General features: G+C 30.8%; 1 protein-coding gene across 1 annotated transcript in view; it reads left to right on the top strand.

Moving 5' to 3' along the window:
* LOC114325549 (protein tramtrack, alpha isoform-like) overlaps positions 1-15,959 on the top strand; it is an 88,061-nt gene that overhangs the window by 31,524 nt on the left and 40,578 nt on the right. Inside the window, exon 2 of the mRNA XM_028273630.2 lies at positions 14,211-14,368. Coding sequence (XP_028129431.1) covers positions 14,211-14,368 — 158 coding nt within the window. The remainder of the gene's footprint in view (positions 1-14,210; positions 14,369-15,959) is intronic.

Raw genomic sequence — 15,959 nt, forward strand, 5'->3', positions numbered from 1 at the left:
TTCTCAAAGTAAATATAATTAAGCATAACATATAAAAAAATCATGATGGAGGTATTTTCCAAAACAAGCGAAAAAAATTCTGAAACTTAGATGTATTGCGCGGTATTCGTTAATACGTCTCAAATTCAAAAATCCTTTATGGATGGATCGTTAGTCAACTTTTTTTCTCAGTTTTTTTTTTAAATTCTCAAAGTAAATATAATAAAGCATAACATATAAAAAAATCATTCTGGAGGTATTTTCCAAAACAAGCGAAAAAATTTCTGAAACTTAGATGTATTGCGCGGTATTCGTTAATACGTCTCAAATTCAAAAATCCTTTATGGATGGTACGTTAGTCAACTTTTTTTCTCAGTTTTTTGTTAAATTCTCAAAGTAAATATAATAAAGCATAACATATAAAAAATCGCGATGGAGGTATTTTCCAAAACAAGCGAAAAAAATTCTGAAACTTAGATGTATTGCGCGCTATTCGTTAATACGTCTCAAATTCAAAAATTCTTTATGGATGGTACGTTAGTCAACTTTTTTTCTCAGTTTTTTATTAAATTCTCAAAGTAAATATAATAAAGCATAACATATAAAAAAAACGTGATGGAGGTATTTTCCAAAACAAGAGAAAAAAATTCTGAAACTTAGATGTATTGCGGGCTATTCGGTAATACGTCTCAAATTCAAAAATCCTTTCTGGATGGATCGTTAGTCAACTTTTTTTCTCAGTTTTTTGCTAAATTCTCAAAGTAACTATAATTAAGCATAACTTATAAAAAAATCGTGATGGAGGTATTTTCCAAAACAAGCGAAAAAAATTCTGAAACTTAGATGTATTGCGCGGTATTCGTTAATACGCCTCAAATTCAAAAATCCTTTAAGGATGGTACGTTAGTCAACTTTTTTTCTCAGTTTTTTGTTAAATTCTTAAAGTAAATATAAGAAAGCATAACATATAAAAAAAACGTGATGGAGGTATTTTCCAAAACAAGAGAAAAAAATTCTGAAACTTAGATGTATTGCGGGCTATTCAGTAATACGTCCCAAATTCAAAAATCCTTTATGGATGGTACGTTAGTCAACTTTTTTTCTCAGTTTCTTGTTAAATTCTCAAAGTAAATATAATAAAGCATAACATATAAAAAAATCGTGATGGAGGTATTTTTTAAAACAAGCGAAAAAAATTCTGAAACTTAGATGTATTGCGTGGTATTTGTTAATACGTCTCAAATTCAAAAATCCTTTAAGGATGGTACGTTAGTCAACTTTTTTCTCAGTTTTTTGTTAAATTCTCAAAGTAAATATAATAAAGCATAACATATAAAAAAATCGTGATGGAGGTATTTTCCAAAACAAGAGAAAAAAATTCTGAAACTTAGATGTATTGCTGGCTATTCGGTAATACGTCTCAAATTCAAAAATCCTTTATGGACGGATCGTTAGTCAACTTTTTTTCTCAGTTTTTTGTTAAATTCTCAAAGTAAATATAATTCAGCATATCATATAAAAAAATCGTGATGGAGGTATTTTCCAAAACAAGCGAAAAAAATTCTGAAACTTAGATGTATTGCGGGCTATTCGGTAATACGTCCCAAATTCAAAAATCCTTTATGGATGGTACGTTAGTCAACTTTTTTTCTCAGTTTCTTGTTAAATTCTCAAAGTAAATATAATAAAGCATAACATATAAAAAAATCGTGATGGAGGTATTTTTCAAAACAAGCGAAAAAAATTCTGAAACTTAGATGTTTTGCGCGCTATTCGTTAATACGTCTCAAATTCAAAAATCCTTTATGGATGGTACGTTAGTCAACTTTTTTTCTCAGTTTTTTGTTAAATTCTCAAAGTAAATATAATAAAGCATAACATATAAAAAAACGTGATGGAGGTATTTTCCAAAACAAGAGAAAAAAATTCTGCAACTTAGATGTATTGCGGGCTATTCGGTAATACGTCTCAAATTCAAAAATCCTTTATGGATGGTACGTTAGTCAACTTTTTTTCTCAGTTTCTTGTTAAATTCTCAAAGTAAATATAATAAAGCATAACATATAAAAAAATCGTGATGGAGTTATTTTGAGAAAAGTTGAGTAAACTGAGAAAAAAAGTTGACTAACGATCCATCCATAAAGGATTTTTGAATTTGAGACGTATTAACGAATACCGCGCAATACATCTAAGTTTCAGAATTTTTTCGCTTGTTTTGGAAAATACCTCCATCACGATTTTTTTTATATGTTATGCTTTATTATATTTACTTTGAGAATTTAACAAAAAACTGAGAAAAAAAGTTGACTAACGATCCGTCCATAAAGGATTTTTGAATTTGAGACGTATTACCGAATAGCCCGCAATACATCTAAGTTTCAGAATTTTTTTCTCTTGTTTTGGAAAATACCTCCATCACGTTTTTTTTATATGTTATGCTTTATTATATTTACTTTAAGAATTTAACAAAAAACTGAGAAAAAAAGTTGACTAACGTACCATCCATAAAGGATTTTTGAATTTGAGACGTATTAACGAATAGCACGCAATACATCTAAGTTTCAGAATTTTTTTTGCTTGTTTTGGAAAATACCTCCATTACGATTTTTTTATATGTTATGCTTTATTATATTTACTTTGAGAATTTAACAAAAAACTGAGAAAAAAAGTTGACTAACGTACCATCCATAAAGGATTTTTGAATTTGAGACGTATTACCGAATAGCCCGCAATACATCTAAGTTTCAGAATTTTTTTCTCTTGTTTTGGAAAATACCTCCATCACGTTTTTTTTTATATGTTATGCTTTATTATATTTACTTTGAGAATTTAACAAAAAACTGAGAAAAAAAGTTGACTAACGTACCATCCATAAAGGATTTTTGAATTTGAGACGTATTAACGAATAGCGCGCAATACATCTAAGTTTCAGAATTTTTTTCGCTTGTTTTGAAAAATACGTCCATCACGATTTTTTTATATGTTATGCTTTATTATATTTACTTTGAGAATTTAACAAAAAACTGAGAAAAAAAGTTGACTAACGATCCGTCCATAAAGGATTTTTGAATTTGAGACGTATTACCGAATAGCCCGCAATACATCTAAGTTTCAGAATTTTTTTCTCTTGTTTTGGAAAATACCTCCAGCACGTTTTTTTTTTATATGTTATGCTTTATTATATTTACTTTGAGAATTTAACAAAAAACTGAGAAAAAAAGTTGACTAACGTACCATCCATAAAGGATTTTTGAATTTGAGACGTATTAACGAATACCGCGCAATACATCTAAGTTTCAGAATTTTTTTCGCTTGTTTTGGAAAATACCTCCATCACGATTTTTTTATATGTTATGCTTTATTATATTTACTTTGAGAATTTAACAAAAAACTGAGAAAAAAAGTTGACTAACGTACCATCCATAAAGGATTTTTGAATTTGAGACGTATTAACGAATAGCGCGCAATACATCTAAGTTTCAGAATTTTTTTCTCTTGTTTTGGAAAATACCTCCATCACGTTTTTTTTTATATGTTATGCTTTATTATATTTACTTTGAGAATTTAACAAAAAACTGAGAAAAAAAGTTGACTAACGTACCATCCATAAAGGATTTTTGAATTTGAGACGTATTAACGAATAGCGCGCAATACATCTAAGTTTCAGAATTTTTTTCGCTTGTTTTGAAAAATACCTCCATCACGATTTTTTTATATGTTATGCTTTATTATATTTACTTTGAGAATTTAACAAAAAACTGAGAAAAAAAGTTGACTAACGATCCGTCCATAAAGGATTTTTGAATTTGAGACTTTAACAAATAGCCCGCAATACATCTAAGTTTCAGAATTTTTTTCTCTTGTTTTGGAAAATACCTCCATCACGTTTTTTTTTATATGTTATGCTTTATTATATTTACTTTGAGAATTTAACAAAAAACTGAGAAAAAAAGTTGACTAACGTACCATCCATAAAGGATTTTTGAATTTGAGACGTATTAACGAATAGCGCGCAATACATCTAAGTTTCAGAATTTTTTTCGCTTGTTTTGAAAAATACGTCCATCACGATTTTTTTATATGTTATGCTTTATTATATTTACTTTGAGAATTTAACAAAAAACTGAGAAAAAAAGTTGACTAACGATCCGTCCATAAAGGATTTTTGAATTTGAGACGTATTACCGAATAGCCCGCAATACATCTAAGTTTCAGAATTTTTTTCTCTTGTTTTGGAAAATACCTCCAGCACGTTTTTTTTTTATATGTTATGCTTTATTATATTTACTTTGAGAATTTAACAAAAAACTGAGAAAAAAAGTTGACTAACGTACCATCCATAAAGGATTTTTGAATTTGAGACGTATTAACGAATACCGCGCAATACATCTAAGTTTCAGAATTTTTTTCGCTTGTTTTGGAAAATACCTCCATCACGATTTTTTTATATGTTATGCTTTATTATATTTACTTTGAGAATTTAACAAAAAACTGAGAAAAAAAGTTGACTAACGTACCATCCATAAAGGATTTTTGAATTTGAGACGTATTAACGAATAGCGCGCAATACATCTAAGTTTCAGAATTTTTTTCTCTTGTTTTGGAAAATACCTCCATCACGTTTTTTTTTATATGTTATGCTTTATTATATTTACTTTGAGAATTTAACAAAAAACTGAGAAAAAAAGTTGACTAACGTACCATCCATAAAGGATTTTTGAATTTGAGACGTATTAACGAATAGCGCGCAATACATCTAAGTTTCAGAATTTTTTTCGCTTGTTTTGAAAAATACCTCCATCACGATTTTTTTATATGTTATGCTTTATTATATTTACTTTGAGAATTTAACAAAAAAACTGAGAAAAAAAGTTGACTAACGTACCATCCATAAAGGATTTTTGAATTTGAGACGTATTAACGAATAGCGCGCAATACATCTAAGTTTCAGAATTTTTATCGTTTGTTTTGAAAAATACCTCCATCACGATTTTTTTATATGTTATGCTTTATTATATTTACTTTAAGAATTTAACAAAAAACTGAGAAAAAAAGTTGACTAACGTACCATCCATAAAGGATTTTTGAATTTGAGACTTATTAACGAATAGCGCGCAATACATCTAAGTTTCAGAATTTTTTTCGCTTGTTTTGGAAAATACGTCCATCACGATTTTTTTATATGTTATGCTTTATTATATTTACTTTGAGAATTTAACAAAAAACTGAGAAAAAAAGTTGACTAACGTACCATCCATAAAGGATTTTTGAATTTGAGACGTATTACCGAATAGCCCGCAATACATCTAAGTTTCAGAATTTTTTTCTCTTGTTTTGGAAAATACCTCCATCACGTTTTTTTTTATATGTTATGCTTTATTATATTTACTTTGAGAATTTAACAAAAAACTGAGAAAAAAAGTTGACTAACGTACCATCCATAAAGGATTTTTGAATTTGAGACGTATTAACGAATAGCGCGCAATACATCTAAGTTTCAGAATGTTTTTCGCTTGTTTTGGAAAATACCTCCATCACGATTTTTTTATATGTTATGCTTTATTATATTTACTTTGAGAATTTAACAAAAAACTGAGAAAAAAAGTTGACTAACGTACCATCCATAAAGGATTTTTGAATTTGAGACGTATTAACGAATAGCGCGCAATACATCTAAGTTTCAGAATTTTTATCGTTTGTTTTGAAAAATACCTCCATCACGATTTTTTTATATGTTATGCTTTATTATATTTACTTTAAGAATTTAACAAAAAACTGAGAAAAAAAGTTGACTAACGTACCATCCATAAAGGATTTTTGAATTTGAGACGTATTAACAAATACCGCGCAATACATCTAAGTTTCAGAATGGTTTTCGCTTGTTTTGGAAAATACCTCCATCACGATTTTTTTATATGTTATGCTTTATTATATTTACTTTGAGAATTTAACAAAAAACTGAGAAAAAAAGTTGACTAACGATCCATCCATAAAGGATTTTTGAATTTGAGACGTTACCGAATAGCCCGCAATACATCTAAGTTTCAGAATTTTTTTCTCTTGTTTTGGAAAATACCTCCATCACGTTTTTTTTTATATGTTATGCTTTATTATATTTACTTTGAGAATTTAACAAAAAACTGAGAAAAAAAGTTGACTCACGTACCATCCATAAAGGATTTTTGAATTTGAGTGGCATTATCTACTCACCGTCAATACATCGCCCGTTTAAATTTTTTTTTCCAAACATATATAACATATATAACATTTTTCTTGTCAATATTATCTGTTTTATTCATTTTTGATAAAGTTATACCAAATTTTTGTGAAAATATGAAAAAAAAAATTATGGATGAAATTTATGGCTAAGGTAACACCGGTTTGATAATGAGGTAAGAATCTAAAATTATGGTGCAACGTAAGTGATACTCAAGGAGGCCCTATCTATAAGTAGAGCTTATCTAAGCTGGAGCTTAAGATCTGTTGGTGTAACCAGGCATTAATGAATCTAGAATCTAGTTCATTGAGATAACTAGTACATAGGCTATTAAAAAAATAATAGTTTTAAACTATTAAAACAAAAACATTTAAAACAAACCTACTACTATGTAACACAAGATAGGTACCTCTTTAGTTGGTTCAAACTGTATTTAAATAAGTCAATCTGCAGATTATTGGCCAAAGACATGCATCTGTCAAGAGGATTATTCATACCATAAGTTGTTCTATGAAAGGGAATTCGAAAAGTTGGTTGTTGCCTTAGATCACCACTTGGTATGTGGAAAGTAACATATTCTAAGATATTAGGACAATCTAACAGCCCATTAACCAACTTAAATAAGAATAATAGTGAAAATCTATCTCTACGGATGCTTAGTGGAGTTAATGAAATGTGTTGCTCAATCTCCATGTAATTATGATTAGCTATAGTAAGTCCACATTTAAAAGCACACACTCTTAAGAATCTATGTTGAACTCTTTCCAAATAAATCATGTGATTTTGAAAATAAGGAGACCAAATTATTGAACAGTATTCCAAAATTGATCTGACCAAAGAACAATAAACAACCCTGACAGTATGAACTGAAAAGTATTGGCAATTTCTTAGCACAAAACCAAGCATATTTTACTACTCTTTACAGCTATTGAATTAATATGATTTATAAAAGTTAATTTTTCATCAAATATGATTCCCAAGTCTTTGACAGTAGTAACAGTAACATATTTAAGTGGTTGATTATCAATGACATGTGAAGACTGGTATTTGATTATTTTACGGGTAAAACTAATAAAACAACATTTTTTAACATTGAGATCCAGCTTATTAACCCTACACCAACTGTGTAATTGGTCTAAATCATTCTGTAAAAGCAACTGATCGTCTGGGCCCTCAACAATCCTCCAAAGTTTTAAATCATCTGCAAACATTAAACAGTGACTATGTTTAAAACAATTAACGATATCATTAACAAAGTCATTGAACAGTAAAGGAGAACAGTGTCCCCCTTGAGGAACACCAGAAGTAGCGAATATAGTTTCAGAGAAGTTGCCACCAATTGTAACATACTGAACCCAGCCAATTAGTGAACTTTGAAACCACAAGACAATCTGATGATGGAACCCGCACTTTTGCAACTTTTGCAAAAGGATCCGATGGTCCACCTGATCAAATGCTTTCGAGAAATCTGTGTAAATGGAATCTATCTGCTTAAACTGTTCCATGTTTTGCAAAATGTCAGTTTGTTAATAGAGTAGATTTGTTGAAGTTGATTTATTTTGGCAAAAACCATGGTGTTGATCGGATATTAAACCTTTGCATAGCCAACTCAACTGCTTGCTGACTAGGGAATCAAACAGTTTCGGTATTGAAGATTGTATACAAACACTATGATAGTTTTCTACTTGATTTTTTTGACCATTTTTAAAAACAGCGACCAGACTCACCTTCCAAGCATCAGGAAATACAGGTGTTTGTAAAGATTTATTAAAAAGTATATATAGAGGTAAGACTATTGTGCAAACACATTCTTTCAGCAAGTAATCTGGTATTCCATTGGGTCCTTTTGAAAGCTTCTTTGGGAGCCTACTTATAGCATCAAATATCTCGTTAATTATGATCTCGCAACAGTTAATATCCCTGCTAGCAACATCTTCCACAACTGGGTCAAATGAAAAAGTTGAATCCTGATTATTAACATACACCGTCTGAAAAAACTCCATAAATAAATTAGCTATATCTTGCCCATTAGAAGCAGTCCTATTTCCATAAGACAGAGAATTCGGAAGACTGTAATTTGATCTTTTATCGTTAATAAACTTCCAAAACGATTTTGTATTATCCCTCAGCTTCAAATCAAAACACCCAATATAGTTAGAAAAACAAACTTCTGACAGACACTTGCTTTCAGCACGCAAATCTGAGAATTTTTTATAGATAATGTAAGTACGATTATTTACATAGAATGTGCCTTTTTTCTGAAGGGTTAATTTTCTCAAATCAACTGTAAACCATTTTGGAAATGATGATGTTCTATACTTTTTCAAAGGAACAAAGTAAGCTATACCTATAGCAAGTACTTATTTCATAAAAAGTATTAGTGGATAAATTTACATCATTTGTTTTAAGAATTATTTGCCAGTCAAAAGAAGCCAAGAAACTATTAAGTTCTCTATAGTTAGCATTTCTAAAATCATAATAATATTCATTATAAACCAGATTACCGCTCTTAGAAGAGCTAATAGGTAAAGAACACTCATATCCAATATGATGAAGACTACTGTCAAAAAGTTTATCTGAAGCCCTTTACAATGTCTCTATTATTACTAAAAGCTAAATCTCAAGAAAACATTCCTATCATTAGGTACAGTATTTATTTATTTATTTATTTTCAACGGGACACTGCCCAATAAGATTACAAGTTTATAAGTCCAATATACATAATACATGTGTCAATAATAATAAAACTACAATAAAATAGTAATAATAAAACAATAATACAATAAAATATAAATATCACAAACTTAATCACATAAATCAGATTCATATACATATCACAATAATGAATATCCAACAACTACTCAAACAAACAAACGTCTGAGGCCAGAGATGAATTCAGACTTCGGTGCAAAGAAATCTAGATCAGGTTGAGTATTTGCCCATCTTAGTGCTCGAGATAAAAAGTTGTTATATGCATAGTTGGTTCTATGGATAGGAACATAGAATGTTTGATTTAATCGAGTTCTGCGGAGAGGCACATGGAGACCAACCTGCTCAAGTAGCTGAGGAAACAAAACTGTTGAACTAATTATGCCATAGAGCATCCTTGCATCCTTAATTACTCGTCGGTCACGCAATGAGAGAATACCCAATTGGGTTTCAATTTGATAATAATTTACTGATTTAACTCCAAAGGTATACCCAGTTTATATGCTATGTACCTTAAGAACTTGTGTTGGACTGTCTCGATTTCTGTTATGTAAATATTGTAAGATGGAGACCAAACACAAGAACAATACTCTAGATGAGGTCTAACGAAAGAACAATATAGTAATTTAATTGCATCAATATTCTGAAAGTCTCTAGTGCATCTTTTTATAAAACCAAGCATTTGTAAAGATTTGGAAATTTTTGATGTATAATGTGATTCAAATAAAAGTTTACAGTCTAAATTAATTCCCAAATCACGAATTTCAGTAACCCAGTCAACAGGAATATTCTGTATATTATAATTATATTCTATTGGGTCTCTCGATCGTCCAAAAGAAATAGCATGACACTTAGATTCATTCAGGGCCATGGCATTCAACATACACCACTCACTCAACCGATCAAGATCATGTTGAAGATTAATACAGTCTTCTGTATTGTTGATAATTGTATAGAACTTTAGATCATCTGCAAAAAGCAGAGGTGAACTGTGTCGGAAGCAGTGGTGTATATCATTGATGAATATGTTAAATAACAGGGGCCCCAAATGTGAACCCTGAGGTACTCCTGAATGAACCTTAATCTCACTGGAAACAAAATCCCTGATACGCACCATCTGAACTCGGTCAATCAAGTATGTTCTCAGCCACTCAAGAAGTGGACCATTAACACCCATTTGTTTAAGTTTAAATATTAAAATATTATGGTTGACCCGATCAAAGGCCTTGGAGAAATCGGTGTATAGTGCATGTACCCTACAACCCCTCTCCAATGCCTTCCTCAGGAAGTCCACAAATACTAGTGTGTTACATTCGGTTGATCTGTTATTCCGAAATCCAAATTGTTGGTCTACTAGTTGTTTTTCAAGTGAAGCTTTAAGATAGTCACATACAAAACATTCAAATATCTTTGGTATTACACTAATTATACTAATGGGCCTGTAATTATTCACCAATGAATTATCTCCCGCTTTATAAATGGGTGTTAAAAAACTATTTTTCCAACATTCTGGAAATTCACCCGTATTTAAGGATATATCAAAGATGTGAAAAAGAGGTCTGGATAATTGGGGTTATTCCATAGTTTAATTTTTAACCCATAGGTTATCATTGGTCTAATAACCATTGTGTGTTGGGACCGTGCAATTTCGGAAAAGCGACACCTGGTTTCATAGCTTGGCAACATTTTTCGCACTTTTAATTATATTGGCCAATCATATTGGTCCTGGTTACTGGACAATAATTATCAAGGCCATAACCCAAAAAAATTATAAGAAGAAAAAGTAATATTAAGGTTATGTTATTAAAAGGTAAACAATTGTATGTAGTAAATAAAATTAATTATTAAAATGCACTACTACAAGCAAAATACAATTATAATTAAATTTACTTTTATATAATAATTGCATATATCAATATTGTGGAGCAACATATAATTTTTCTTGTCAATTTGACAATTTCAATTGACAATGAATTATTTAAGAAAGTTGCAAGATTTCCCCGCTTTTCGCGCACGATCGTTTCTCGTATCCCCTCTAAGTACTTGCACATGGCGAATACAGTATGTGAGTATTCCATGTAAGCATAGAGTCAAAATATACCCCTCAGTAATTTGTTTCTTTGGCAAATGAAACCTCTGTTCTTCCCAGCATCAATGGTTTCAGGCCTTGTAATGCTGTTTTGTTTTTTGTAAAGTTGATGATGTGTATTTTTTGAGCATTGACCATTAGTATCTCTTGTTTACACTATATTTAGGGCTGCTTGCATCACAGACACGACCTGTGCTAACAATGATTGCAATATCATCAGCATATCCTAGGTTGTGGATAGATTTTTCAGAAGATCATCTACCAGGGTTGCCCAAAGTTTAGGTGACAGAACTCCTTGTGGACAGGCTCCACCTATTCTTGCCTTGATGGTTGCTTTACCCAGAGTCGAGTCTCCTCTTGTATTGACCAGTGACTTATTGAATCATTCGGTGGATGTTTATATGGTCAGGTTTAATTTGAAGCTCCTTTATTATTTACATTTTTCTTGTATTAATATCTTCTCTCTTGCATTCTTTCTTGATTGTTCTGTTGATGTCTTGGTATTTCCTCATGTCATTGTTCTTAATATATCTCCCTTAGTCCATCATCTTCAGAATGTCATCATCCATCAATTCTTTATTCTTGTTTTCTTTCTCAGATGTTGTTTTACACTCTGTTTTTGATGTGTTAATGGTTTCTAGCTTTTTTCTCATGGTATCTCAAACATTATGATGAAGTGCGAGGTATTTTAGGGTTTCATAATCCTGGTTCTCTTTTGGTTCACTGTTGATGAGTTTCTTTAGTTTGAATTTTATTTGGCCCACTAATGCTCCTGGGTCAAAGTCAAGGTGATACTATGTACATAACTCATTAATGAGAATTATGTTATTGGCATATGAGAATTAACAATAAAATGCCGCCAAAAGGCATTCATTATGAGGGATTTAGGGGTGGCTACAGACTCTGCACTTTGCCATTGTTTAGAGAAAATGTTGGTTAGTCTGTCCAATTTAAGTATTGAATTATACTGTGTAGTTTTCATAAATGTTGTTTAATTACCCCATGTGAAAGAGATATTGTTAAAAGTGGCATGCACACATGGACACATTATTTGGGGAACAGTATCGTTAGGTTCCTCTGTAAAAACCGATAAAAAAAATAATGATCAACATTTCGAGAATTGTTATTTTAATATTTTCCCTGCTTATTCTTTAGTTTTACAAAATGTACGTATATTGAGTCTGGATATTTTGGTGTTTGCAGCTGTTCTGAACTTAGCGCTAAAACTAAATCCAATCATTTTTAAATGTTGCCAAACTTTTAGTTATTTGAGTCATTAATGCCTGGTTGCACCAACAAATCTTAAGCTCCAGCTTAGCCCAGCTCAGCTTATAGGGCTGCCTTAAGTGTCACTTACTTTGCACCATAATTTTCAATTATTATCTAAGCATGTCTTAACTGGGACATAGTTTAAGATACAATCCATTGTGGCAAGCTGAAAATTGATCTAAGACTCAATGGTGCAAAAATTTCAAGATCTTGAAATTTCTTGATCACCCGGTCCGGTGATTCACTGGCGACCTTTTTATTGCGTTGCGTGGTAACACGGCCTCCACTACCACTTGGGGAAGTACCCGATCTGCATTTGTTTCCTGACGAACGCAAAATTGATGTGTAGTTGCATGCTTAAAATAAGCATTTTGTATGTTTCACAAGGGGAAAATACTGCACACTCCCATTGGTGGTAATTGGAGTAAGCTTACTTTTAGACAAACTGGAAATATTGGGCTTATGAATTTGATAATAAAATTGATAGAGGCGCAATCGATGAAACATAACAAAACTAATTGGATATACTGTATAGTTCTTATTTTGGATCCTCGACATAAAGTAGTGGCATTTTCCTCTTTATCTTGGGAAAAGCTTCTACAATCAGAAGCAGTACAAAAATTTGAAGAAATATTTAAAGATAAAAATCCACGAGGAGAAAATTTTCCTGTAGTTGGCTGTATACCATTACAAAAACATAAAATCTTTTATAAAAGGTAAATTTGTTAAAATCCCTTGCTTCCATACAGTCATGATGTGAACTAGTCAATTTGAGCTCCATGGTACCTCGACCGTGAAACATTGGATATTTTATACATCCATGCTCAAAACCACATCATTTTCATAAATATGTTCCTATGACGGATTAATTATAAAGGGTTTATATCTAAATATTTTTTACTTTGGTGGTTAACATGTTAGATTCTGAGAATACACTGATGATGATCGGTCAACCGATTGAAAACTAGTTAGTTAGTCTTTGATGTAGCCCTGTATAGGGATTTTAAGAAATATACCTTTTATAAAGGTTTTTATGTATTTAAAGATAACTACTTTAATAAATCCCAGAATGATCTACAGAATCCAATACCAGACCAATACAGAATCCAATACAGAAGTCCAATACCATTTAGTCTGAAAAAAGAAGATAACGAATTTGATTTAGATGTATTTACCTTTTTAAGAAAGCTGATAATGATAAAATGATAACTTACAATGTTTGAAGTATGAGTCTGAAAAATAAATAAATGAGCCTAGATCAGAAGATTCTGAGAATATACTTGATTTGGAGAAGACACGAAAATATCCACCCGTTATTATCGAAAATGGCCAAGGATTTTCTCGGAACGCCAGCAACATCTGTATCTGCAGAAAGCCTTTTTTCAAGCGCAGCTTTAACAATAACAAAGCCAAGAAATCGGCTAAATAGGCGTTGACTCCATGAGAAGTGTTATCTGCCTTAATCCATGGCTTATCAAGTCCGATTTAAAAATGTGCTAAATTTGTTATTTGATATAAAATCTAGTTTGCAATTTTATTTTCAACAGGAGGAGGTACCTAAGTATTAGTAATTATTATTTTTAATTTACATTTTTGTAAATCGTTTTAGCAAAAAAAAATGCTCAACGAATTATAATATGTTATGTTATATTAAAATAATGTTATCTTTGTCACAAATAAATACGTTTTAGAGTTTTCATTATTAGTCAAGAGATTTCAAGATTTCTTGTTTTCTTGACAAGAGATCTTGGTATTGACATAAAATTTCTTGTCTTCTCTTGAAATCGAAAATTACTTCTTGTCTTGATCTTGTCTTGAAATCAAGACAAGATCTTGCAATTTTCAAGAAGTTGGCGACCCCTAAACCTGGCATTAGATACATTAATTTGTGTATTTATCATAAATAATCACTTCCTTTAATACAATTTATTTTTAATTATTTTTTAGTGTCATCTCGCTACGTTATTGAAAACTGCAGAAGAACTTAAGATAAAAGGTTTAGCAGAAGTTTCGTGGAGAGATGAAGAACAACCAAATAATAATGAGACCAATTCCAATGGTGTACAAACAGCAATACCCCAAGTACAGACTGTCATGCCCAACAGGTACATATATTTTTTATTTCAATAAATTAATCGATATTGGAAAATAAATCATTTCTATACTGTTTTAAACAACTAATAACATATCAACATTATTTGTATATTGTAATATAAGAATTATGCAAAAAAGAATGTTATATTTTTGATATAGAATAGAGATAAGTTACATATATACACATAGACAGAACGAACTGGTATCGAAATTCAAGGGAATTATTTAAAATATATTTAAATATATCCAAAAATAGTTCTAGTAGAGAATTGAACTAATACTAAACAAAGTATAACTGAAGCTACTGTTGTGTATTTAAACACTGTGGAGAAAATTGTTCAACAATGCATAATGTTAACGCTATTTCACTGGCATTTCCACGTACTAACAGTTTCAATTAATCATTTCATTAGAATAAAGTCAAGCCTCTATATCCAAGACCAAAAAAATTACCAACAGTACAGCTGTGGCCATTGAATAGTTTACACCCTTTAATATCCAGTGGCCAATTTTTTTAATTTTTACCACGTTTAAATGCACCTTTTACGTCAAAGTGACGTTACCAGTACAAGATCCAGAATAGGTTGATTAAAATTAAAAAATCAAAATAAAATATATCTATTTTACAAAATGGAAATTATAGAAAGAAGTTTTTTTTTAATAAAATTGAGTTAAAATTATTGAGTTTTGTAATTGCTCTTGGTTTTGCACGCCATTCAAATGCCTATAGGCATTTTGCAAGCGTTTAATAGCTTTTTATTTTATTTTTCACTACGCTGGCAATTTTTGACAAGCAATTTGACACTTAGTAAATCCATATGACACTGCAATTTTACAGCATTACAATATAAAAATTAAGGTGTAAACTATTCAGTGACCGCAACTTTACATAAGAGTAGTAATAGAAGATCTAAGAAAGGGCAGCAGACCAACTCAATTTTTTAGTTGCCTGCTTCAGACGTATTATCCATTTTTGAATTAAATTTGTTTAAAGCACGTCCAAGTTATCGTTGAACGATATAAATAAACAAAAACAACGAATCTCGTTTTAGGTTAAGTTCATAGAACAAGTGAGAACACAAACAAAACCAACTATGAAAGTGTCAAACGGAAAAATACCATTCACCAGACTAAACGTAGTTTTAAAGCGCTGAAAGACAGCTGTTTAGTTGAAACTTGAACCGATTAATTCTGGTGAACGCAGCCATTGCATACCACGACACAAACCAAAGACATATGACGTAGATATATTAATATTATGTGACACATGACAGAGGCTCGAAACAAATTACAATCAATGAAAAGCCCTATTAGGAATGCATGTCATAGATTTAATGACATCATAACTCACTGGTACAAAACGGCAAACAAATTCAACTAATGTTTCCTCTATATTAGTTTTTTCGCTACCGTCAAGTTTGGCGGGACAGTGCTGTTGCCAAATAAAAAACACATATTTATTTACCAAATTTGCTACAGCCTACACTGCTTGTCTTTGTTTTTAAGAGTGTGAAACAAAGATAACTATCTTTACTATAAGTGTCAAACTGACATTGTCCAATATAAGATTATGTAAGATGTTTGTTTGTTTATTTTTGTTTC

The sequence above is a fragment of the Diabrotica virgifera genome, chromosome 1, assembly GCF_917563875.1.
Source record: "Diabrotica virgifera virgifera chromosome 1, PGI_DIABVI_V3a".
In the NCBI taxonomy this organism is placed as follows: Eukaryota; Metazoa; Arthropoda; class Insecta; order Coleoptera; family Chrysomelidae; genus Diabrotica; species Diabrotica virgifera.